General features: G+C 38.6%; 4 protein-coding genes and 1 long non-coding RNA gene across 7 annotated transcripts; 4 read left to right on the top strand and 1 right to left on the bottom strand.

Moving 5' to 3' along the window:
• The first annotated feature begins 310 nt into the window (after positions 1 to 310).
• Positions 311 to 603, top strand: LOC121787262. The gene is made up of 3 exons (XR_006047306.1): positions 311 to 334; positions 406 to 462; positions 553 to 603. It is a non-coding gene; the product is annotated as an uncharacterized LOC121787262 (long non-coding RNA).
• Positions 604 to 7,589: 6,986 nt separating this feature from the next.
• Positions 7,590 to 10,233, top strand: LOC121787770 (indole-3-glycerol phosphate synthase, chloroplastic-like). Its single transcript, XM_042186607.1, has 10 exons — positions 7,590 to 7,698; positions 7,792 to 8,052; positions 8,145 to 8,321; positions 8,501 to 8,575; positions 8,660 to 8,723; positions 8,805 to 8,950; positions 9,114 to 9,192; positions 9,340 to 9,422; positions 9,519 to 9,587; positions 9,957 to 10,233. The coding sequence occupies exons 2-10, from the start codon at positions 7,834 to 7,836 to the stop codon at positions 10,038 to 10,040; spliced, it is 996 nt and encodes a 331-aa protein (XP_042042541.1). The 5' UTR covers positions 7,590 to 7,698; positions 7,792 to 7,833; the 3' UTR covers positions 10,041 to 10,233.
• A 116-nt stretch (positions 10,234 to 10,349) lies between these two features.
• On the bottom strand, positions 10,350 to 13,858 carry LOC121787769 (probable galactinol--sucrose galactosyltransferase 2). The gene is made up of 12 exons (XM_042186606.1): positions 13,722 to 13,858; positions 13,346 to 13,574; positions 13,009 to 13,271; positions 12,839 to 12,929; positions 12,711 to 12,759; positions 12,531 to 12,622; positions 12,329 to 12,436; positions 12,132 to 12,251; positions 11,506 to 12,058; positions 11,347 to 11,414; positions 10,827 to 11,265; positions 10,350 to 10,722 (listed from the first exon to the last, which is right to left on the bottom strand). Exons 2-12 carry the CDS (start codon positions 13,522 to 13,524, stop codon positions 10,456 to 10,458), a joined length of 2,229 nt encoding a protein of 742 aa, XP_042042540.1. The 5' UTR covers positions 13,525 to 13,574; positions 13,722 to 13,858; the 3' UTR covers positions 10,350 to 10,455.
• A 5,655-nt stretch (positions 13,859 to 19,513) lies between these two features.
• Positions 19,514 to 22,396, top strand: LOC121786594 (phosphomethylpyrimidine synthase, chloroplastic-like). 3 transcript variants are annotated; one of them, XR_006047223.1, is made up of 5 exons: positions 19,523 to 19,634; positions 20,361 to 20,637; positions 20,731 to 21,288; positions 21,753 to 21,880; positions 22,055 to 22,396. XR_006047223.1 is itself a non-coding variant. In XM_042185231.1 (4 exons), the coding sequence occupies exons 2-3, from the start codon at positions 20,432 to 20,434 to the stop codon at positions 21,284 to 21,286; spliced, it is 762 nt and encodes a 253-aa protein (XP_042041165.1). In that variant the 5' UTR covers positions 19,514 to 19,535; positions 20,361 to 20,431; the 3' UTR covers positions 21,287 to 21,288; positions 21,753 to 22,396. The 3 variants fall into 3 exon arrangements, 2 of the variants coding, with proteins under 2 accessions (XP_042041165.1, XP_042041164.1); XM_042185231.1 differs by having other exon boundaries at positions 19,514 to 19,535; positions 21,753 to 22,396; XM_042185230.1 differs by having other exon boundaries at positions 21,753 to 22,396.
• A 633-nt stretch (positions 22,397 to 23,029) lies between these two features.
• LOC121786596 (28 kDa ribonucleoprotein, chloroplastic-like) lies at positions 23,030 to 25,188 on the top strand. Its single transcript, XM_042185232.1, has 4 exons — positions 23,030 to 23,525; positions 23,908 to 24,009; positions 24,569 to 24,844; positions 24,979 to 25,188. Exons 1-4 carry the CDS (start codon positions 23,160 to 23,162, stop codon positions 25,042 to 25,044), a joined length of 810 nt encoding a protein of 269 aa, XP_042041166.1. The 5' UTR covers positions 23,030 to 23,159; the 3' UTR covers positions 25,045 to 25,188.
• The last annotated feature ends 24 nt before the right edge of the window (positions 25,189 to 25,212 follow it).

Raw genomic sequence — 25,212 nt, 5'->3', positions numbered from 1 at the left:
ATATAAAAAGTCATTTTGTCATTTTGGGTTGTCCACGATTTAAATAACCCTTAAGTGTTCGTCCTCGTCCTTAAGTGTTCTGTTTAGTTTAGTTTAGTTTAGTTTAGTACTTATTCTCGATTCCTTTGTGGGATTTCATTGCAATCTCTTACCATAATCGAAACATGGTCAGTGCCTCAAGAGGGAGAGGTATAGATCGGGTTCCTCTCCCTTCTCCTCTGTACAGCGCAGCTTCTTTTTCCACGCCAAAACCTTCCTGGTCCAATAGCTTTCAGCCGAGCGCACCTTCTTCTAGTCAGTTGTTAGAACCAGCCAATCTTCTTCTGAAAACAATGTAAGAAATCTATATCTTCTCTACGGGTAATTGCACTTAAATACACTAACTCCCATTCTTCATATTTACAGCTTTGTCCAATCTGCATCACTGAAACAAAGAACATGGCATTCGGTTGCGGACACCAGGTACAACGCTGCAGCTCGCTACTTAATTATGCCAAATGAGATATCATCCTTGATTAATTCTATTGTGCATGTTTCTGTGGTGTTGGACAGACATGCTGCGAATGCGGTCAAGGCCTCTCGTTGTGCCCGATTTGTCGGGTGTCAATTCAGACGAGGATAAAGCTCTACTAGACGATAACTCGGTAGCAGAAATCTGCAATGGATAGACAAGGTGAAACCTATAGACTAGATATATAAGATTAATTTCTTCAGCATTTTTCTTTGTATATATGCATTTCCTTATTTTTTCATGAAAAAGAATCGTGCTATGATGAAATTCTGGAATATTTCATTTGAATTTTTTATTTTATTTTATTAAAGTCTCTTAGCGGCTTTGCTTATATCCAAGAGTTATTTGGAGTAGTTGTTACAGATAAATGTGACAATGGTTTTCTTTTGTATTTTTTAAAATTTGAATAGAAGGAACAATTCTTATACGTATTCTGAATAAAAATTTTATTCACGAAAGGTGTGGTCTGATTACCATTTCCGTTTGTTCAAAATAACAATACAAAATCCAATTAACTTTACTTTTTGCAGAATCAAAACTCCACTAACCAAATATTCTGAATAAAAATCCAATTAACTTTACTTTTTGCAGAATCAAAACTCTACCAATACCCAATGATAACATATAAATTTATACTCTATAATTTTTATTGAATATGGATCAAGTTCTTTTTGAGTTTTTTTCAATCCTTTGGGAAAGAAACAAAGTTATTTAATTCATACCAACTCAGATAAGGATGGGAAAAGAACAAGGAGAAAAAATAAACTGATAAATAATGCTAACAATTGAACACATTTGCTTTTGTTACAGTCACGTAAATCATGATTTACGTGAAGTTACATTAATATAGACGTGCTTTTTTACATGAAATTTTGAGATTGGTTTGCATAAGTGAATCAATATAAATAAATAATCAATGTTTCACTTTGAAATGTACTCCTAGTATAAGTAATTTTGATTTTGTGTAATAACACTCGGTCAAACAACCTCTCTTTTTTACCAAACTCACTTATTGTTTGGTTAGTGTAGAGTAAGGTGGATTTCTTGAATTTAAAGGGGTAATTACTTGTATTTGCTAAAATTGATTTTGCATTATTTGGGAAATTTTCATTCATTACATTATGAGGTAAGAAAAAGATGTGTATTGAGTTAATTGAGAAGATATGAAAGATAAAAGAAAATGAGTAGAAAACGTAAAAGATATGTACATTAAAATAAAATTTAACTTTTACAATTCAAAAATGATCAGGAATGAAATAGCTTTGGGATTATTTGGGACATTTTCATTTATTACATTTTTCACAAGTTGAAATCCCAAAGCCAAAAGTCCATTTCGCCAACCAAGAATCATTCATAGCATCATACAAAAAAATTCAGCTAGAATTTGATTCTGCTTCAGTTTGCTAGGCGAAATACGTATTCATATATACATATATACGCAGATTCATCTCTACATATTCATACATTCAAGTCCATCCATGGAGAGCATGAATTTGATTTCAGTGAGAGCAACGGCGAGGTTCTCTTTCCAGCGATCACTCAATCCCACCCCCAAAAATTTTGCATTTTTCAGGCAGCCCCACATGAAGAATCAGTCATTTTCGGGGTAAAGGCCTTTTCCCGCCATTAAATCTCAACAGGTAAGCAGACTTGCTCAGCATTTTAGTTTGCGTGGTGTTGGCTGTTATTTGGTTGGTTTTGATGTTTTCTACTGTTTGATTTGTTTAAAGGTGGTATCTTTTTTTATGGGATTTGGAGTTAATTACTAGTGCTATGCTGTTTGAATCAAGATTTTGAAGAATTAGTTTGGTCTAATGTAGATTAATCCCTTTTGCTTTTCTTTAAAATTCACTGGTGTTGAGCTTTAATTTTACGAGTTTGATGTTTGGAGCTTTTAATTGTAGAAATCGGTAGAGGTAATTCAATTCTATTCTGTTCACTGAATTGTATTATAGAGTTACACCTTTATAGGCTAAAATCACCCTATACAAGGTAAACCTAATTTACAATAAATTGCACTCTATTCTCGGCAAGATATACTCTAAATCAATTACATATTATTTCCTGATTCTAAGGGATATTATTCTAACACTCCCACTCAAGCTAAGTAATGGAGTTTCCAATACTTAGCTTGTACAGTACTTCTCGAAAAGACTTTGAGTCCACCGCCTTTGTCAAGATGTCGGCCAGTTGATCTTTGGATTTCACATATGGCATCTCTACAATTTTCGCTTCAAGATTCTCCTTTATGAAGTGTCGATCTACCTCCACATGTTTCGTTCTATCATGTTGAACAGGGTTTTTGGAGATACTTATCGCTGCCTTGTTATCACAGAACAATTTGCAAGGATGGATCGAACGAAGGTCCAATTCTGTCATGAGTCGCCGTAGCCATAGAACCTCTGTTAATCCACTCTTGATCCCTCTGAATTCCGCTTCTGCACTTGAAAGCGCTACAACCTTCTGCTTCTTGCTCCTCCACGTAACAAGGTTACCTCCTACGAAGGTAAAATACCCTGCAGTAGACTTCCGATCATTCGGATTTCCTGCCCAATCTGCATCAGTGAAACCATGTATCTCCAAATGTCCGTGTTTTCCAAACAGAAGTCTATGCTCCGTTGTTCCCTTCAGATACCGAACAATTCTCAAAACTGCTTCCCAATGTTCCACTTGCGGTGCATGCATAAACTGGCTGACTACTCCAACTGCATACGCAATATCCGGTCTAGTATCAGATAAATAAATGAGCTTCCCTACTAACCTCTAATATCTCCCCCTATCGGCCAAGTTTGCTCCCCCCCTTATCTGTAATTCATGATTCTGCACCATTGGAGTATCTGCGGGCTTGCAGTAGACCATCCCTATTTCTGCCAGCAAATCTAGTATATACTTCCTCTGATTTATAAAGATTCCCTTTTTCGACCTTAGTACTTCTATTCCCAAGAAGTACTTGAGAAGACCTAGGTCTTTCATCTCGAACTCATGAAATAAATTCTTCCTTAGTTCGGCTATCTCCTCCTCATCATCTCCAGTAATGATCATGTCGTCTACATATATAATCAAGCACGTGATCTTCCCCTTTCTTTTCTTGATAAACAGAGTATGGTCTGAGTTACTCTGTCTATATTCATACTTCTTCATTACTTCTGTGAATCTCCCAAACCATGCTCGTGGGGACTGTTTCAGTCCGTATAATGTCTTCTTGAGCTGACAGACTTCCCCATCAGAAAACTCTTCTGTGAACCCCGGCGGTGGTTCCATGTATACTGGTTTTGACAACTCCCCGTGTAGAAACGCATTTGTCACATCGAACTGGTGAAGAGGCCAGTCCTTGTTGGCTGCGATGGAGAACAATACTCTCACGGTATTAATCTTGGCAACTGGTGAGAATGTTTCAGCATAATCCACACCGTATGTCTGGGTGTATCCCTTCGCCACGAGTCGTGCCTTATATCTCTCGATAGTCTCATCTGGTCTCCGTTTAATCGTGAACACCCATCTGCATTCAACGGTTCTAGCTCCTTCGGGCAATTTTTCCTTAACCCATGTACTGTTTTTCATCAACGCTTTCATTTCAATGAGCATTGCTTCCTTCCACTTCTTATGCTTCATTGCTTCTTTCGCTGACTGTGGAATTTCCTCTTCTTCGTACATTGCAGTTTCAAAAGCCCGAGCCATTTTAGTCAGGTTTCCTTGAACAAAGTTTGGCACACCATAGCGACTCTTCTTCCCTATTTTTTCAGTGGAGTATCTCTTCGGTGGGATTCCCCTTGTACTTCTGTGAGGAAGCACATATCTCCTGGTGTCTCCATCCACAGTGTTATCTTCTTCTTGGAGATCTGTATCTACCAGATTAGTAAAAACCAGACTGTCAATAGCACAAGGTTTAGGAACTACCTCGGATATCATCAGAGAAGGATTGCTAGGGGGCGGATGAGATGACTCTTGTGGTGAGGCCTGCTCGGTAGTAGTGACTGTCACTGGGTCTGTTGGACCCTCGATCGAGGAGCTTGGCAATGGCACAACCCAACTTAGATAGTCCTCGGAATTAGAAATATCTGGACCCTTCTCCCCCTGACTACTAAGGTGGGTGTCATAGAAAAATTCGGTTTCAAGGAAGTTACAGTTCATAGTGGTGATCGAAGCATCTGTATCCCTTTTGGTTCACCCCATACCCAACAAAGACACATTTGGTTGCACAGGGGGACAATTTGGTTCTCTCATGTTTAGGGATATGGGTGTAGACGGAGCAACCAAAGACTTTGGGTTTGAGGTTCAAGTGTTCGGGTATCTTGGCTTGTTTGGATAGTGCATCAAGAGGGGTTTTCATGTTTAGGATTTTGGTAGGAAGACGGTTTATGAGGTAGATGGACGTAGCAATCGCTTCTGGCCAAAAAAATTTGGTTACTTTAGAGTCAATCATTATAGCTCGAGTCATTTCTAGGATTGTCCTATTTTTCCATTCTGCCACCCCATTTTGTTCAGGTGTATAGGCACAAGAGGTCTGGAGAATCACATCTTTTTCTTTGCAAAACTGGGTCATATCACTGTTAACAAATTCTCTCCCATTATCTGACCTAAGGTTTTTAATAGTGGTTTGGAATTGTTTCTGGACCAATTTGAAGAAAGAGGTAAATCTATCAAACACATCAGATTTGTTTTTCAAAAAATATATCCATGTCATTCTAGTGCAGTCATCAACAAAAATCACAAAGTATCGAAAACCATTCCCACCAACAATTGGTGCAGGACCCCAAACATCAGAATGTACTAAAAAAAACATGGATTTCATACGAGTGTTTGTAGATTTAAAGGACTGTCTGTGGCTCTTGGCCAAAACACAAGTTTCACAAGAAAAATCAGAAGAAATTGAAAGATTAGGATAAAGCAATTTAAAGTAACCAGGAGAATGGTGTCCTAGTCTTCGGTGCCAGAGCCAAGTTTCCTGTTTCGTGGATCCGTGAGCCAACATTGCACTGCCAGTTTGAGCTATCTCGTCCACATAGTAGAGTCTCTGTTTCTCAGTGCCACGCTCAAGAATCCTCCTCGTCAGAATATCCTGCAAAATGCAAAAGTCGGGATGCATTAGAAGTGTGCAATTCAGCTCTTTAGTCACATGATTAATAGACATCAATCTCTGGGATAACGTGGGAACATATAAACAATTTGTGAGCCGAAGAGTAGGTGATATTTCAATAGTACCCGCCCACATAACGGTGATAAACTCCCCACTTGCAGTCTTAATATAAGATTTAGTAACATCATGTAGGTCAACAAAATCACTCCGATAAGGTGTCATAGTATCAGTTGCCCCGCAATCAAATATCCAACCAGTAGTATTTGTATTACTAGAAACATGAAACGCATCGGAAATATCACGTAGGGGTGCAAACTGATTAACATGCACAAAATTAGGGCAGTTATGTAATTTCTGGGTGTCTGAGGTCTTTTTTCGAATTTCAGAAAGTTAGGTGGCCTGATTTGAATAGAATGGGGTTTATTTTCTAATTTCAGGGAGTTATGGGTACTTTGTTCAAAATCATATATGTGTGTGAATCTAGGGTTTGGCTTAGCACCAAACCCGTTACCTCCTCTCTCGCCGCCAGTCGGCTCCGTCCACTCTGCAAAATTTCCGGTGCCCCGTACGTTGCCGCCGGCCGGCGGACTTGCTTGATGCTTCCCAGATCCCGGTCCAGTCGTTTCCCCATGGTTGTCGGTTTCGATTCATCGCGGTGCACCATCTCCGTTCACCCCGACGACCATCTTCGTCTGAGCTTGGGTAGCCCTAGCCTTCTGCTTGTCCTCCCACAATTCCGGGTAGCCTAATCGCTTAAAGCAGGTCTCCCATGTATGTTTTTGCTTCCCACAGTGGGAGCACCATAACTTCGAGGTATCTGGGCGATTTCCCGTCGGTCGGCTTGTGGCTGCGGAGCGTGGTGGTGGCTGGCTGTTGCGGTGTGACGGGCGGTTGATCTGTGCGGCGAAACCGTGTCCAATTTCTCCCCCAAATGACGAATCGGTGTTCCCACCGTTGGCTTCTCCGGTGGGTGAGGACGGCGCCGGTGGCATGATGCGACCTCGAGCCGCCTCCGTCTTCACCCACCCATATGCCGCCTCTACTTATGAGGCTGGGTCTTCTTTGAGGATGTCCCGCCAGATCGAGTCATACTCTTGATTCAATCCGATCAAGAACTTGATCAGTCGTTTTGAGTTCGAATGGGTTCAAAATTGATCGATCCCCTTGTCACAGCAGTCGATAGGTTGCTTCTGACAGCGATCTATATTGATCCATAGTCCATGAATCCTTCGATAGTATGTTTCCAGATCGAGATTGCCCTGTTTGATATTGATCGCTTTTTCTTCTAGGTCGTAGATGAGGTAGCGGTCTGCCTTGTTTTCGAACGTGACCGCGAGGCTGTCCCACAAAGCCTTTGATGTCAGGTGATGCGCAAAATCGGTGACAATTTCGTTTTCAATATTATCGACGATCCACGAGAACACCACAAGGTCGTTCTCTTCCCACTCGTCGAACTCTTGTTGCCCGCTTCTGGAGGTTCGTTCCTGATGTAGGAGTAAGCTCCTCTTCCCCCAATCTTGACTTTCATTAGTCGAGACCATAGAGGGTAATTCTTTCCATTCAATTTGAATGCTACGGTGATGCTCTTGCAATTTCGTAGGCTCTTCGTCTGATCTGGATTGGGTTTCTCCTCCTCTGTATCTGACATGTTTTTGATGTAGGATGTGGTTTCTGGATTTGATTTTTTTTTGGTTGGAAAGGTCGAGAATTGGTATTGGCAATGATGAAATTTTTCTGAGCCTAGAATCATTCTTCCTGCTCTGAGGCCATGTAGAAATCGGTAGAGGTAATTCAATTCTATTCTGTTCATTGAATTGTATTACAGAGTTACACCTTTATAGGCTAAAATCACCCTATACAAGGTAAACCTAATTTACAATAAATGGCACTCTATTCTCGGCAAAATATACTGTAAATCAATTACATATTATTTCCTGATTCTAAGGGATATTATTCTAACATTAATAGTAAGTTATATTGTTTGAGCTAGATGTAGGATTGGAGAAATCTTAGTAATGAGGGTAAAAAGACTCAATCATAAAAAGTAAACACCGCCTAAGTTGACCTGTGTTCTCATTGCTAGATTGAGAGACAGAGAAATGGAGGAAAGGTAGAAACTTTTAGGATTACTATATTTGGATTGGATATGAGAGTGATTGTAGTTTTGTTGGTTTAATTGAGTGTTCATCTCTTTTGTATGTAGTTCGAAGTGAAAGATGGCTTGACAACTGCATCAGAAACTAGCATGCCTGAAGTAGATGCTCTTAAAGCCAAGGAGTGGGAAGTTGGGATTTACCAAGAAGAAATTGCTGCGGGTCAAGGTATTAAGATTAGGAGGCGGCCAGCAACTGGACTGCCGCCACATTATGTTGGTCCTTTTGAGTTTGACCTGCAGAATGAAGGCAATACTCCCCGTAATATTCTTGAAGCGATCATATGGAGTAAGGACGTTGAAGTCACTCAGGTGTTTTTCTGATATTTTCTAATTAGCTTATATATGGGCTTCTTTTCGTGGATTGTGAGTTTAATAAATGTGTTGTTGGATTTGAATGGCAGAGGAAAGAGAAGAATCCGTACGCGGTGCTGAAGAAACTGCTTGATAAAGCGCCACCAGCTAGAGATTTCATTGGAGCTCTGAAAAAGGCGAACTCGCGGACCAGTTTTCCTGGCTTGATTGCTGAAGTGAAGAAGGCTTCTCCGAGCAGAGGAGTGCTGAGAGAGAATTTTGATCCTGTAAGTCTAGATTTAGTATCACTCGCGTCTTATGCTTCTAGCTTTTATCCATACCCCATTTGACATTGTGAAATGGCGTAACAAATTATAACGGTTTATACTTTGTTTTCCTCTTTCTCTAGTTAAGGGAAATATAGAAAAATGACGAATGTGTGAATCTTGTGGATGTCTTTTTACAGGTTCAGATCGCTAAAGCTTATGAAAAAGGTGGAGCTGCTTGCCTTAGTGTTTTAACCGACGAGAAGTACTTCCAAGTATGAGTTTATAGGTTTTTACTTTTTCTTAACTTCGATACACCTTACATGGTTGGCTAATGGTCTTTTTTTCTGACAAATAAGGGAAGCTTTGAGAATTTAGAGGCCATTAGAAATTCTGGAGTGCAGGCTTGTGATTCTGCTATCGGTATCTCCACATAGGTAGTTTAGTAGTATTACTTCTTTTTCATGACATGTTAACTGACCCCGTGCCCTCTCTTATGTAAAGAATTTGTGGTAGATGCGTGGCAGATCTACTATGCTAGGATAAAAGGTGCAGATGCAATTCTTCTGATTGCCGCGGTCTTGCCTGATCTGGATATCAAGTACATGATTAAAATTTGCAAATTGTTCAGGATGACAGCATTAGTTGAGGTTCGGCATTCATTTTTCTGTCACAAACTTCTACATAATGGTTAACGATGCACGAACTCTGATTTTATGATTGTCTATTTAAGGCAGTATATCTATTCAGTAATTTGATATTTCTTTCCTCTCAATGCTCTTTCTCTCACCCAGTCGATCTCCCATCTTCTAGGTGCATGATGAGAGAGAATTCGATCGTGTTATAGAGATTGAGGGGATCCAACTTATTGGCATCAATAATCGTGACCTAGGTATGTGCATCTCTAAAGTCTAATATTCATTCAGGTCTCAGCTAGCAACATCAAAACTGTGCAAAGATGCATCTTAGTTCTAACCTTCACACAGACACACACACACACCACATACATATTGAGACAGTTCATTGTTTGCACCTGTAGAAACATTTGAGCTCAACATTGCCAATACGAAAAAGCTTCTTGAAGGTGAGCGTGGACAAAAGATACGTGAGAAAGGAATCATGGTAAGCAGACCCTTAACTAGCTTAAAGTCCTTCTATACTCCTTATTTTATGTTATTCATAATGATATTATTGAATCATTTGTTCATGATTTCTCAGGTTGTTGGAGAGTCTGGACTTTTCACACCTGCAGATATTGCTTATGTCCAAGAAGCTGGTGTCAAAGCAGTAAGATGAAACTACTATTAAATGATGCACCTATTTGTATATCTTTTTGTTGCATTGCACCAAATTTTACCCCCAAAAATAATAGTTCTATGTTTGATAATAGTTTATGATAACTTTCAGTGCTTTTCAGTTTGTAGCATCAGCTTCGACTGTTTTTTGTATGTACTGAACATTGAGAAATTTCTTAATTCGAGTCTATGAACTGAAAAGGTTGAAGGTTCTTGCTATAAATAGTAATATTTAACCATATAATGGTCTCTTCTGTGTCTTTGTTGCACTACATATTGTTCTTGAGCACAAAATTGTTGAGCAAACTCATTTTCAGCTCTACTAACTGCTGCATGCTGTGTATCCTTGTGGTTTTAATAGGTGCTGGTGGGCGAGTCGCTTGTTAAGCAGGAAGATCCTAGTGCTGGAATAGCTCAGCTTTTTGGTAAAGACATTTCTTTGTGATGTTCATCAACCTCCACATTTTCTGCAGCTCGTTGAGCATGGTGACGACTCTTAGCAGCGTTTGTCTGCTTACTTAGTTCGAAAGTGTAGTAAACAATGCAACAATTAGTGGCAAATTTGATGCACAACAGTTCTGTAGTTGCAAGGAACAAATTTTATTCTTATTCAATAAGAGATTTGCCTTTTCTTGTAATTTTGTTTGACTTTATTCAACAAAAACAAAATACATATTGAGTTTCATAATTGAGTATGCTTTTTCATAATTTTGTGAATGGCGTAAGCATATAATAAAATTTTCATCTTTCGTGATTAAATTAACTTATAGCTTCATATAAAAAAGTACTCCATGAAATAAACAACAGAGATTTTCAATAATTTTCCCCTACAATTTTGCTCTGGGAAAATCTGGAATAATTCAATATACAATCTCAATCTCTTTGATGCTGCTCTCACTTTGAAGATTTACTGTGAGCAATCCACTCCCTGAACTGTATGTGAAGTCCTCATCTTTCTTCTCCACCTTACAGAAACGCGGTTTCTTACTCGAATATGCTCCAAACAATCCTCTGCCTCTTGCCTTGATTGTTACAGTTTCACCAAATGTACAATCCTCCACTGCTCCACCGGAGTTGTACATCTCGATCAGGCCAATAGGTGCGAATTCGATGTCCTCATTAAGCATCTGTGGATCACATCACAAAAAGGTAGTCCATGTTAGTCATCAAGAATAACAAGAACATGAAAAAAAAATCAGTTTTTTGTTATTTTTTCAAGGACTCTGCTTACTTTTATTGGAGAAATGGTGAATATTTCACACTCTAACACGCCTAGCGACACTCCAACGCCTCTGTTTTTAGGCACCCTTGAAAGGGTCCCTGCGTTGAAGGCATATACAGCGCATTCCTCAATCCAAGTTTCGCCAGCAATGTCTTCGAGATATTCCACATCAAGGGGGCTAAAACGGCCAGAGATGGGGTTGGTGTTTTGAGTGGATTCGGATGTTTCTTTCATTGGCCAAGTTCCAGCTCCTTGGCAGTTGAAAACTCCAACCACTCCGGTTATCTTGTTCAAGTTCCATATCTTGAGCAAGCTCTTGCCATCCATGACTGGATCAACAAACAGGCAGTCGCGCGTAGGCCTTCCAGCATATCTAGCCCTCAAGATGGACCCATCGTGCAGCACGAGCTTCTTGAGGATCGTGAAGTCGTGTTTTCCTGGCTTGTCGCTGCAAGAGTGAAGTCGAGTTTAGTTGATCACAGTAATGGAAACAATGATTTTTTAAGGATTCGGGGCTAAATGTTTTTACCTCACATAGACTGGACAGCCTCCTATTGCTCTTGCTGCACCATGGAACTCTGCAGTGTTGTGATTGCTCTGCAGCATTGATGGAATATTTTAGCATCGGATCACATTAAACGTTAATGAATCTAACGAAGAAAGAAGCGTGTAAGACGAGGCTACTCACATGGAACATGTCCCAATCTGGCACCACAACTTCACCTAGCAGAAGGCTGTTGAAGGACACAGATGCAATGTGCAACGTCTGGAACGTGGGCTCGTTAGGCATGAAATCCTCAGAGGCCCTAGCAGTCGCGCTCTTCTTTGAGCTGAAAATCGAGTCTGAGTTGTGACACATGCAGCAGATCAAGTTGTTGTCAATGAAGTTCTTCTCAATTGACTCATCAAGAGCTTCATGATACTGTTTGGTGATGGAAACTCTGCCACCGTGCCCGGCTCCCAGAGTCTCGATCAAGTTCTGCACATCGACCTTGACACCATCCACGCCGCTGCTGGCAAGATAGCTGTGCATATCGTTGTAGAAATCGAAGACCTTTTCAGGATCAACCACTCCAACTCCGTATTTCTCTAGGCTGTCCATGGCTATGTCTGTGATGTTCCCGACATTCCCAGGTGACTGCACCGGATATTGCAGCTTCGGGTTGTACTTCTTGAGCGCCTCTGACGCAGGCTGCACGCCACCCCAGTATCCGGCTAGAGCATGCCACATGTAGACATACCTGCAACATAAGTAAAAAATTAGGCCTTTTATGATGATCAGACCGAAAATTAAGGCCTTTTTTCAACTCTTACTTCAAGCCATAGTTTTCCTTGATTTGATGGATCAACTCTTTGAGATTTGTGGATGAACCATCTGATTCTGAGATCTTGAACTTGCTATTTTCCTTGATATCTGTTAGTCTGGTAGCAAATCTGTAACCAAAAACATAAAAATGATGAGTATAATCATCAGTTTCACTGAAAAAGATCGGTTGATGCAAATGACTTACTGTGTTCCTTCAATGATAGGCTCTCCTTCCTTCTTGAATTCGTTCTCCGTTTCTTGCCACCCGTCGTCTATGATCAGATACTTGGGAGAAATGCCACCCTTTTTGAAGCTGTATAATGCAAGAATTTCATTCAAATTAGGAAAAAATACAGATTTGATTATTGGTTATTTCATAAGACAAAAGTTTTTCTTTTTGGCCATACCTTTTTAGACCCTCTTTGATTCCATTTGGAGTAACATCTGTGTAGAAAGCATCCCAAGTGCACCATCCAAACCAGTCTATGTGAGCAGCAGACTGTTTCAAAGCAATAATGCATTCAGTTTTCAAGAAAATTTCACATATTAAGTGTGTGTTTTAGGGATGATGGTTCAACTATTGTCACCTTTTTGCTTTCCAGGTGACTAAATGTGCCCTTGAGCTTTGCCAATATCCTACAGAAGCAAAAAAACTTCAAGAATCAAAATCTGATTACTGAAGTTGAATCTGATTTAACAATGTAACAAAACATACTTGATTGATTCTTTGAGAAGCTCAAAAGGGTTGTCCCCCGAATTGACAAAAACGCCCTCCAACGCTTGGGAAGTTTTCACGTTGGGATCGCCTGAACACGAACACAAGCACAAACACGGGATCAGTTTCAAGGGAAAACCAACAAAAAGAGCAAACAAGAGTGTACCTACCACTTTCACTGCAGAACTGGAGCTCGTTCGACTTAGTCCCTTGCAGCGTTGTCCTGAACGCTCCATCCAACACGGGCAGCACGAGCACGTAGAACTTGTTCCCACTCGTTTCACTCTCCTCGTCTAGCAACTCCAGAGCAGATTCCTCCTCAGCTTCCAACAGCAGCATCTGAGTCTCCATGGGAATCTCACTAGCTGATCTCCCAACACGCGGTATCATCCACCAGATCTTCGCGATGAAAAGGCACATGAATCTGTAGTTTCTGTCATGTTTTTTGCAAGAAAAATGTTAGAACTGAAAACAACAGAAATAACAGAAAGTGTGACTTGCACTCACTCAAGAGTTCCAAGATTGAAGACATGGTGTGAGCTCGGGCTAGTCGAGGTGGCTCCAACGAAGGCTGAACCCGAGCTCGATGGAGTGATGACAACGTTGTTTGGAACTCCGGTTAAGACAACCTTGCCACGAACCATGAGGCAGCCATTCTTGATCACTGGCACAGCTGTGATAGTCATATTTCCTTTTGTTCCACTGCAGTTTTCGGAGGTGTTTTTCGGACTTTAAACTGCAAGAATTGAGCCAAAACTAGACATGAACTCATGAAGCATGAATCAAGATAAAGAAAAGTGGCAAAAAACAAGAGGCTTTTTACTTAGACTAGATTTTCAAGAAAAGCAAACTAGCTAAAGTGGGAGATGATCAAGATTCTTACCCAATGTAACAATGTAGATGATCAAGATTCTTCAAGAAAATGAGAAAATAAAGAGAAGGATATGAATCAAAGGTGAGGAAATGTGATTCAAAAATTGGGTTTAAATAGGTGAAATGGGAAGTGAACAGAAGAGAGACAGCAACAGTGCATCAGCCCACAATAAGTGTCTGATTTGAGATTTAAGATTGCTTATTTCATTAATTAAGATGAATACAAGTAATATTGACAAGGAGATGAGTCAGCAATGAGCATTCGTGGACATTAATGATATGTAAAACTGTCCACTGTTATTGGGGGGCAAGACAACCTGACCACAGCTTGAGATTGTGTAGAAAAGCTACCATGAGTAGTAACAAAACTAGTGGCGGGTGCAGGAAAAAACATCGGAGACTATTATTTCTTGTATTTTCATCTAGTCAATAATTAATAGTCCCACTATTCCGACTAAGATGTCACACTTATTAGGTAGTTGATTGTATTAATGGAAAGACAAAAATGAATCTGTATATTAATAATAACTTAGTTTTTGTTCTTAAATAAACAAATTAAAAAGGAAAGTGAGACATCTAATCATGCAAAAAAATTAGGATATAATTTCCTGTATAATTTTCATGTAGGTATTTGCCTATAAATTGCGAACCTTTCATTAAATTAGGATTTTGCATACCAACTTTCAGATCTCCATGTGATTAAACTATTGATTTATTCTGATTTTGTAACCAATCAAATTTCTGCATTGATATTGCTTAATGACTTACGTAGTGACACTATCAACATTTACTAAAAAGCATTATAGGCAGTGAAACGACGTTATATTATACTACTAAATTAAATAATTGTCGTATACTTGTTTTTTTATTTCTCGTTGTTTTCCTTTAATTCCATTGTGTCTTAATATAAAAAAAATTATGACTTAGCAAATGAAAATGATTTCATTTAGTATAATACGACGACGTTCGGCTGCCTACTTCCTAAAATGGATGTCGTTTGGTTGACGGATAGCGCTATGAAGTAAATTGTCAAGCTATATGAGTTTGGGAATATCTATTTGCAAATATAGAACAAATAAATAATTTAATTGCAAAATGATATTGAATTAATAGTTCAATAATTTATGGAGATATTTTTAAGCTGATATGTAAAATTAAAATTTAAAGAAAGTTTAAGAATTTACCGATAAGTTATACTTTTATGCACTAAAATAGTCCCAATACACTTTGAATCATGAATTCCCCTAGAAAAAATTGATATGAATAATTCACTCTAGATCCAATCAGAGAATACAATGAATTTCAATTGTGAAAACTAAAAGATTTATTTGTTGTTATCTATGATTGGTCATGTGGTATCATGGCCATCCTTGTTGATTGCAATTATTATAGTGACATGTAACCTTAGATCTAATTAAAGAAGTCATTGAAATTTAATAATAGTGGTGTGTGATATTTTCAAATATTAATTTAAATTCGTTGTATTGAGAATCATAAAAATGATTGGCCATATGGGATCATGGCCATCTTCATCAACCTGGTGAAGTGTTGCCTTTTTATTTTGTTTGTTTATTGGCATTATTGCCCATTATTAATTTATTTTCTGCAATAAATTAATTTATGTGGCCATGAACATGACTTGGGTAATAAGAGTATTTGACGAGCCACCAATTTTAGAGTAGGGTTGGCCGAAGAGTAATAAATGGTAGTATTTCCTTTACATCGGTTTGGAAATCATTAATGCAATTAAAATTAAAACAATTGATAAATTTTGTATTTATAATTTAAAATTCTGAATTTACGGGGAGAGTATGAATTAAGTAATTTGCTTTGATAATTTGACATAATAAGAGCATCCGCCGCGACCGACGTCCCGGCGGACGTCGGACCGGCGTGCCGGATGTCCGTGCGGGACGTCTGCCATGAGGCGTAGGAGGGACGGATGCGGATGTTCGCTGCGGACACTGCAAATCCGAGGCTTTCCGATGACGTCGGTCGTGACGTTCGCCATTGCGGGTTCCCGACGGACGTCCCAATTTTTATTTTTTTTTGTAAAAAAACTCTATATATACGGCTCGTTGAACTTCATTTCATTCGCACAACTTGTTTTAACGAGTTTCTCTCTCTCTACATTTCTTTTATATATCCAAAATGGCTAGTGGTAGTGGTAGTGGTAGTGGTGCGGGTGATAGTGGTGGGGGTGTTGATGACGTACGCCGGTGAATTAAAGAACAGTTGCGGGCAGTTACGTCCAGGGAGATAAATCGCGCGATACAAGCGGCCTTGCAGCAGCAGCAGAGCCTGCGGTACCTCGACCCATCCATCGTCAAACTATAGTACCCCGGGACCACATCGCTGCACACCGTCGGTTGTATGAGGACTATTTCGCTCCGGAGCCGCGGTTTGGGGAGAACATGTTCCGACGACGTTTTAGGATGCATAGTCCGCTATTTCTGCATATCGTGGGTGCTTTAGAGCGTCGATACGAGTATTTTAGGATGAAAGAGGATGCGGTTGGTAAACCCGGCCACACGCCCATACAGAAGTGCACTGCCGCAATCAGGCAGCTGGCAAACGGAGGTACGGCCGACATGTTCGATGAGTACTTCCACATCGGCGAGACGACTGCCCGCCAATGTCTGAAGTATTTTTGTGAGGGCGTTAGGGAGATATTCGGGGATAGGTATCTTCGAAAGCCTACCCCCGAAGATTGTCAGACTCTGATGGATATGCACGGGAGTCAGCACGTGTTTCCATGAATGTTGGGCAGCATAGACTGTATGCATTGGGAGTGAAAGAACTGCCCCGCCGCCTGGAAAGGGGTGTTCAGTACCGGTTTCAAGGGCAAAAATCCCACGATGATCCTCGAAGCGGTAGCTGACTACCGGCTGTGGATTTGGCATGCGTATTTTGGAGTAGCCGGGTCGAACAACGGCATCAACGTCCTCCAGTCGTCGCCCCTTTTCAACGACCAGTGCATGGGCGTTGGTCTGGCCGTCAGTTTCGTCACCAACGGCAACCAACACAATATGGGCTATTATTTGGCGGATGGGATATACCCTATGTGGTCCGTCTTTGTGAAGACGATCAGATGTGCAACAGACGAAAAGAAGATCTATTTTGCGGGTCATCAGGAGGCAGCACGCAAGGATGTGGATTGGGCATTTGGTGTGCCAAGGCTCGATGGGCGGCAGTGAAGGGTCCATCACGGCTGTGGTATATTGACAGCATCGCTGATATCATGTACGCATGTATTATCATGCACAACATGATTGTCGAAGATGAAGGTCCAGCACTAACTGATTAGGCCAATGATGATGTTGTTGATGCTGCCGGTCCAAGCCACGGCGTGACCACCGCCAATGTACGTATGGGGATACCCCATGAAGAGGCCGATCGAGTCCGTGCATTTGCCGACATGCACCAACGACAAGCCCACATTCGACTCCAGAACGATATAATTGAAGAGCTATGGACGCGGAGGAGTCGTCATTGATATTTATAATGTAATTTGTTTAGACTTTTTTTTGTTGAAATGTACCTTTTTATTTTTTTTTATTTAATGAAATTATCATTGCACTTTCTCCGTCCGTATTTGTGTCGAAATTTTAATTCCGTAAATTATTTAATTTGGTGAATTTGTGAATTTTTATTATTGTGGATGTCCGTCGGGATGTCCTTGAGGATGTCCGCCATTGTACAGTGGGATGTCCTTATGACGTGATAGTGCAGTGAGATGTCCTTATGACGTGGCAGAAGGTGTTTTTGGGAAGTCCGCCGAGACATCCAGAGGACGCTCTAAGTACTTATTACTCTTTCATAGAATTTTGATTTTACAAACTACCATAAATTTGATCTGACAGCTACTAGTAGTTAACTTCTAATTTCACTTGATTTAGCTAAAGACATCGGATTCGAGTCCGTTTAGCACTTAGATTTTAGTCGTGTGCAATTTAGAACGACGATATTTTGGTGAACATTTCGATTTCTCAACTGCCAAACAAAAGAGGAATACATTAACTTTGATAATATTAATATAAACACAAATTAATATATACCATGAAAAACACGTTGAAATTAAAGTATTTTCTTACCCAACTTTGACTCCGCCACATTTGAAAATAAAAACAAAAATATTTTCCAAGTTGCAAATGTTTGAGTCCACGAGTCAGGTTCGACCTTAATTAAATTCATTTCTGCCCAGAGACAGTTTGAAAATATATTTTAATTCCAACAAAAAATGCTAATTAGACTTTATCAAAATTTTGATTTATTTGACACTTGTGGATTGAGCACATACATCAAATACATATTTTCAGATTTTAGTGGGCTGGCAACATTAGGCACTGGACTTGTAAGAAAAAATCGGTTAATTGGGCCTATCAATGTTGAGCCTAATATTAAAAACCTTTTTATTTGATGGACTTGTAGTCGTGAGCCGAAAATTATATACTCGTTCATTACAGAAGCTCAATTCATCTCGAACCGAGTGTGAGAGATATGAAAAGAAGGAACAAAAGATAAAGAAAGCCAATATGCCACTTTCCATCGGCAGCTCCATATATAATTATTTATCGAACTTCAAATCAAAGATCTTATACACGGGAAGCATCTTCTCAACTAAATTTGTTTAAGAGTGAACGTTTATTCGGTGTAAAAATCTTGGCTGTAATTTCATTTAAGGCTGAAAAGCTTCACCCTATCTCAATTCTTTCTCACCATAAGTTCACAACAGTTATTTTTCTTAGTTTCAATTTCTCTTCAATTGATGCTAATATTTTCTGCCAAATTAGAAACAATCCTGACTCTGATTTCAATTACTCACATTGCAAAAATTCAAGAACAAAATCAACAACATACAAAGCATAGTTGACTTCTATATCCAAGGTAGGATTTGATTGAGTAGTATAAGGACGATGAAAATAAATGCGGATAAGAGTGTTAGCAAAAAATATATCAGCTAATTTGTTTGCCTTAATTCTGTCCTTATCCAACTCGAGTTTTTTTGGAAAATTATTGATAATTCAGACATGAGGTGTTTAATATTATTGTCCTTAGCCTTCATTTGAAATTTGAAATTTGAAATATATTCATACACTTGCCCTAAAATCTTGCTAAGGAACAAAACAAAAGAAATTACAGCAAGCCCAATCCATTGTTTTCCTATATAGATGACGAGCCCAAAAGAAAATACAATGTGAGTGAAAACAAAACAAAAAGAAATTATATCAAGCCCAATCCATAAGTAGGGTTTAATGAATTAACTAAAGAAAGATGAAATTTAGGAGAGAAAATAAAATATGAGTGAGGAGTGGAGTGTTATATTGCTAATTTAATACTTAATTGCTAGCTATAATTAAATAATAGTCTTTAGATAACATTAATCTCGAAAAGTCAATACGATCAACAAAAAACTTTAATAAGGGTATTAAGGTCAATTTACAATAAATTAGTTATAACTAACTTTTGAAAAATATCACATAACTTTAAACGAATATAATTTTCTCGATTTAAACTATTTTTTTGCACAACATATATCAAATTAAAGATAATTTCATACGGATTCTAACGAGATCTCACTTGCATATGTTCCGATGTCAAAATTTGAAAAAAAATTCAAAAAATTTCAATTTTTTCGTACACCAACAAATGTCAACATAGTATATAAAATATGTCAATATAATACCGGTAGAATGTCATTCTTAAAGCAATGGGTTAACATAAGTAATGTGTTGACATTCTCAAAGCATTATGTTGATATTCTTAAAGTAATGTATTGACATTTTCCTTTCACTCGCGCAAAAAATATCTCTCCAGATTTGAGGTTCAGCTTCTTCTTGTTTCTTTTCTACTTTATTTTGTTATTTCGATCATCTATTGCATTCGTTCGTCTTCTGCATGGTCACTGTGTCAGGAAATTCAGGTTGTGGGAGAGCCCATTTATTTTAATTTCAAGAAAATTGATGCTTTTCTGCAAAACTTTCAGTTTGTTTGTGAGTAAATGTGTATGCTTTGGTTTGTGTTTGAAAGAAACTCAACCATTTTGCTGTTAAAGTTCACAAATTTGATAATAATTTATTGTGTGGTGCATGTATCAATTTATAGTTTCTCTACATATAATGTTATGAAAATGATTTGATACTTCAAATCTGCATCTTTTTTTTCAGTGTAATTGCTTAATTTTGGCCAATTTTATTTGTTTATTTTTAGTGGCAGATGTCTTAATCAATTTGTTTTGTGTTATTTAAATTTTGCATAGAATGTTTGGATGATTATGCCTACATTTCCTTGTTTGAATAGATTCAATATACGGAATAATTCAGTTTTATTTTTTTTCGTAAAACATAAGAAGTTAAGAGGTTCCACTTCTATAGACGAGAGCTCCAATTTCAGACAAACAGTTCTTGAAAACTTCTTTAGTTCATATTTTAACCTCAAGATTACATTTTGGTTCTTTTGTTAATTTTGTGAAAAGTAACCCCATGCTTAAAAGAATCTAATTTTTTTCCTTGTTTTACTTGTATGTTTGTTTTTACATTTGAAAAGATGATGTTTATTGTCTTCCAAATCTAGTGTTTTTGTTCATGTACATTTGGATTTGATGTTTTGCTAAATTGCAAATGATTCATTTCCTTTTACTTGGCATCAGCTGTGTACAACAACAGAAACTCCTCTGCTTCATCGAAATACCTCAGCAGCTCCTTCCTCCATGGAACTAACATGAATGGACAGGTTGCAAGCATAAGAAGAAAGGAAGTCTCCCCTGCTTTCTTTGCAAGCCTCAAAGCTACATTAACATTCGATCCCTCGACTACCAACCAAGAAAAAGTTAAGACACGTAAGCACACGGTTGATCCGAATGCTCCTGACTTCCTCCCCCTTCCATCCTTTGAGGATTGCTTCCCTAAAAGCACCAAAGAATACACGTGTGTAGATTTGCTATAACATTGTTCCTAATCTTGATACTGGTCATATGCATACATGTCGTCGTGTAATACTGTTTAAGTTTTTTTTTTCAGGGAAGTTGTCCACGAGTTGTCCACCATTGGAGCTGCCAACATCGGGGTTCTTGGAACAGCGCTACTCTGCTACGTGACCCCTAAAGAGCATCTAGGATTGCCTAATCGCGATGATGTGAAAGCCGGAGTCATTGCGTACAAGATAGCTGCACATGCTGCTGATCTGGCAAAGCAGCATCCTCACGCTCAAGCTTGGGATGATGCACTGAGCAAGGCGAGATTCGAGTTCCGCTGGATGGATCAGTTTGCTCTGTCGTTGGACCCGACCACTGCCTTGTCGTTCCATGACGAAACACTGCCGTCTGATGGTGCTAAAGTGGCACACTTCTGCTCGATGTGCAGGCCCAAGTTCTGCTCGATGAAGATAACCAAGGACGTCAGGAAATATGCGGAGGAGCACGGCTATGGGGACGCGGAGGAGGCCGTATTGCACGGCATGGAAGCCATGAGTGCTGAGTTCTTAGCTGCCAAGAAGACTGTGAGTGGAGAGCAACATGGCGAGGTTGGAGGTGAAATTTACTTACTGGTGCAGTATGCCAAATCTAAGACAGTTTGAAGGTAACTTTTTTTCTTCTGCAAGAAACTATATGATAAGAAATACTTAAAAGTAATTATAGTTTATAGCTTCACATTTGAGAAGAGTTTCAATTATAGCATGAACTTTGAGAAACTTTTTAGTTATAGGAAGCAACAATAGCAATCGTAAGTTCGCTAGTGACTTCTGATTGTTATATGACAAGATTTGTTCGATTAATGCATTGGCTTTTCGGTCATGTCAAGACAGATATTGGCATATTACTCGACAATTTTGGTTGATTATGTGAAAATATTTGTCTTGACATAACCGGCAAAGTCCATACATCAATCAGATGAATCTTGTTAAACTTTTCTCGAAGTTCGAGCTAAAGAAAAGACTAATATCAGAGTTTAGGCTATAAACTATAAGTAACCCATTTAGTAGGGAAAGTGTTAAGTATCCTACCATTCTAAATTGGAGTCTTTTTTATCAACATCTATTGCAGGGGCTTCTTTCACAGAAGATGCAATAAACTAGGCACGATCGAGAACCGAGTCTTGGAGCTATGATGCATGGATTAGCTAAGTCAAGATTCAAGAATGATGAGGTTTGAGAAAGCTCTTGATGCATTAGGTGAGTACAATAGTAGCTTGAGCTATGAAGTGTGTCGAACGCCCTTTTAATCTCGATCACCATGTGCTTATATGGATTAATAAAAATGTTTTTAATTTTCTTTTGATGTTAAATGTCTCTTTTAGTCCATTGAATGACGTGAAAATGCACCGGGGGTGTCTGTATCGGGTCCAGTTGAGGCTCGGGGCTTGGACCCGATCGGGCTGAGAAAGTCCCTTTGCACCTGAACAGGATAATGCCTGCGTAGGGAGTGTGCTTTTTTTGTGTTTGTGTGTTTGCAGATGGAAGACTGCCCAGTTTCAGCCATCTCTGCACCTTCATATTATGTATGCTTGTATGAAGCAAGCGTTTCAACATGTCCTGTTTTGGTTTAGAAAGTTAGACAATTGCAGATCTAGGTGGGTCGGTTTCTCATTAACGTATGTCTCAAAATGGCCACACTATATCCCGACAGAGGAGGGGTTGTCAAGACCTCCATTGCACCTCTGGAGTTGAACATATTGATCAATTCAACTATGCCAAAACGAGTCATTCATTCATTCACAACATGTTCCTATTATATCCAATTACACTTCATCCAATTTTTCTTGAAAAATTAGATCGATTCTTCAATTGTATAGTTTTGGCAAGAAAATTATTTCTAACTCAAAATATGGTACATTTTAACTTGTTATTTCATTGTAAATATTTAACAATTTTTGCAACTCTAAAAGATAGAATATGTGAACCGAAGTTTCATCATCAATGTAACCCAAATTAATTTTAATATGAACACTCTGTATGTATTTGAATGAGTAAATAATTTAGTAAAATACTAATGATATGTTAAATGTTTTTTACACACCTTTCAGTGTAACCCAGTCTAATATTCTTAAAATTAACAATCTAACCAAGTAACAAAGTTTAATAGAGAAATCTATATATTCTGAATTGGTAAATAATATAGTAATAAGGTAATCATACATTAAATGTACTCTCTTAATAATAGGAGTGTGTGCTAAAATTAAAAGCAATTTGTGATTTTGTGAAAGGAAATAGTGTTTATTTAAGAAATTAGTTTTACCTTACTTCAATGGTTGCACTTTATTCACCATCATGAAAAATAGGGTAATACAAATATCACTATTAAAACAATAAATTGCCAATACAAATTCCCATCAAACTCAACAAACTTAGCTATCTTCGCTCTGTCCGCCGCTACATCTCTTCACCAAACTCTTCAAACTTCATGTCATCAGTCTCTATATAAGTACCTACAGAGACAAATCTCTTAAAAAAAATGGCTTTTGCTGCAAAACCTACTAATGGTTGCCTAGCTTCACTTAAATCGCTCTTCACTCCTTCTAAAGCTTCACTCTCACACCCATCTCTCTCAATCCCTTTCAAATCCATTAAACTACAAATCTCTTGCTCCTACGCTTCCTCAATTCCGCTCTCCCTCAACCGGAAAGAACCTCTTCTGAGGGTTTCTGTCATCGCCGCTCAGCATGAAGAGGACAACCCAGTTCTCTTCGACGGAGAGGCTGATGGCTTCGTGGACCCGCTGGAGGAAGCCAAATTGTATGTGGGAAATTTGCCCTACGACGTCGAAGGTGGGGATTTGGCTCTGATTTTCGAGGAGGCTGGTACTGTCCAAATAGTCGATGTAAGGGTCTTTCAATAACTTTAATGTATTTGATTAACCTAGTACTAGTACTTATTTGGGTGTCAATTGATGAGTTCAAGATTGAATTTTTATATAGCAGTGAGTTTTGATATAGTGGGTTGCATTTTATTGTTTGGTGTTTCAATTTGTGGTCTAGTGTTGATTTACAGATGATCGATGTAAGTGTAGGGTCTTTCAATTACTTTAATGCGTTTGAGTACTCCATTTGGGTGTCAATTTATTAGTTCAAGATTGTATTTTTATGTAGTAGTTGCATTTGAATTCATATTGTGGTGTCAATATTTGAGTTCAAGGTTAAATTTTGGTATAATGGGCTGCATTTATTTGGAGTTTTGATTTGTGGGCTGATGTTGATTTGCAGATTATTGTCAATAGGGATACCGAAATGAGTAGAGGGTTTGGATTCGTGACGATGGGTAGTGTTGAAGAAGCTGAGAAAGCTGTGGAAATGTTCAATCGCTATGTAAGTTTGATTGGTAATTGCTGTGATTCATATTTATAAATACTCCATTATATTGTGAATTGTCTGGTTTTTTGGTTGATGATGGATTATTGATATGGTGAAAACTGTTGTTTGTTTTTCTATGTAAGAGTAGTTGAAGAGAGGTGTAATGTAAAACTATGACACATGCATTTTCATATCATTTTTCTTGAGGGTAGCAACATCGCTTCAGGGACTTGCTATATAATAAGTGTGTGAAGGTATCTTGATGTCATGACTAAAAAGAACCTCTCATAAGTGATTTTGTTCTTTAAAATCGAAATACTGGTAAAGAATATGTCTACTGATGAATGAACATCGGTTGATGGAAGCAACATAGCTTCCAAGATTTGCTATATATGGTTTGCCAAGGTGCTTTAAAATCAAAACTTTGTACGTGGGGAGGAGCTATATTAGTATTAGTATTAGTATTACATTTTAGTTCATGTGAAGGGAAATCCCATTTCTCATAAAAAGTGTGTTGTTTCTCGACCTTTTGTTTAAAAACATGCTTCATAAACCCCCAAATCCGTTTGAACAGGATCTCAATGGCAGATTGTTGACTGTTAGTAAGGCGGCTAAGAGAGGATCAAAACCCCCTGCTCGAGTGTTTACACCTCGTTACAGGATATACGTAGGTAACATGCCATGGAGTGTGGATGACGAAAGCCTTGAGCAGGTTTTTAGTGAGTACGGCACAGTTGTGAGTGCTCGTGTCATCACGGATAGAGATAGTGGAAAATCTCGCGGTTTTGGCTTTGTAGTGATGTCAAGTGAAGCTGAAATGAATGATGCCATTGCCAACCTTAATGGAGTGGTAAATCTGCTCGAGCATATCGCTCACTCTCTCTATATACTAGTAGTATATATTTGTGTGTGACAGATTCTAGATTCGTAGAAACTCGAAATATTTAGATTGTAATAATGTCTTCTATTGTGGACTTTGTGCAGAATTTGGAGGGTAGAACAATAAGGGTGAATGTGGCTGCAGATAAACCACCAAGAGACAGTCTCTGAGCTGTGCAACATCGAGTCTTAGGCTATTGTGACAGATTTTATTCAGATTACCATCGATATGCTATTGTGACAGATTTTATTTCAATTAATACTTTTGATGCCAATGTTTTTACTGGACCTGTTATATAGATTTCTTGGTCAAAATTTGATTTGTCTCTATCACAAATT

This window comes from Salvia splendens, chromosome 22 (assembly GCF_004379255.2).
Source record: "Salvia splendens isolate huo1 chromosome 22, SspV2, whole genome shotgun sequence".
In the NCBI taxonomy this organism is placed as follows: domain Eukaryota; kingdom Viridiplantae; phylum Streptophyta; class Magnoliopsida; order Lamiales; family Lamiaceae; genus Salvia; species Salvia splendens.
Note: the sequence above shows the minus strand (reverse complement) of the source record. Positions and strands in the feature narration are given on the sequence as shown.

Excerpts from the sequence above, each read along its gene's own strand:
- LOC121787770 (XM_042186607.1), top strand. The coding sequence starts at position 7,834 with ATGCCTGAAGTAGATGCTCTTAAAGCCAAGGAGTGGGAAGTTGGGATT. Across the intron at positions 8,576-8,659 it reads CCGACGAGAAGTACTTCCAA|GGAAGCTTTGAGAATTTAGA; the intron begins GTATGAGTTTAT and ends CTGACAAATAAG. Across the intron at positions 9,588-9,956 it reads AAGAAGCTGGTGTCAAAGCA|GTGCTGGTGGGCGAGTCGCT; the intron begins GTAAGATGAAAC and ends TGGTTTTAATAG.
- LOC121787769 (XM_042186606.1), bottom strand. The coding sequence starts at position 13,524 with ATGACTATCACAGCTGTGCCAGTGATCAAGAATGGCTGCCTCATGGTT. Across the intron at positions 12,437-12,530 it reads ATCAAAGAGGGTCTAAAAAG|CTTCAAAAAGGGTGGCATTT; the intron begins GTATGGCCAAAA and ends TGCATTATACAG. Across the intron at positions 12,252-12,328 it reads CCTATCATTGAAGGAACACA|ATTTGCTACCAGACTAACAG; the intron begins GTAAGTCATTTG and ends TTTTGGTTACAG.
- LOC121786594 (XM_042185230.1), top strand. The coding sequence starts at position 19,610 with ATGGTCACTGTGTCAGGAAATTCAG. Across the intron at positions 19,635-20,360 it reads CACTGTGTCAGGAAATTCAG|CTGTGTACAACAACAGAAAC; the intron begins GTTGTGGGAGAG and ends ACTTGGCATCAG. Across the intron at positions 20,638-20,730 it reads AAAAGCACCAAAGAATACAC|GGAAGTTGTCCACGAGTTGT; the intron begins GTGTGTAGATTT and ends TTTTTTTTTCAG.
- LOC121786596 (XM_042185232.1), top strand. The coding sequence starts at position 23,160 with ATGGCTTTTGCTGCAAAACCTACTAATGGTTGCCTAGCTTCACTTAAA. Across the intron at positions 23,526-23,907 it reads GTACTGTCCAAATAGTCGAT|ATTATTGTCAATAGGGATAC; the intron begins GTAAGGGTCTTT and ends GTTGATTTGCAG. Across the intron at positions 24,845-24,978 it reads TTGCCAACCTTAATGGAGTG|AATTTGGAGGGTAGAACAAT; the intron begins GTAAATCTGCTC and ends GACTTTGTGCAG.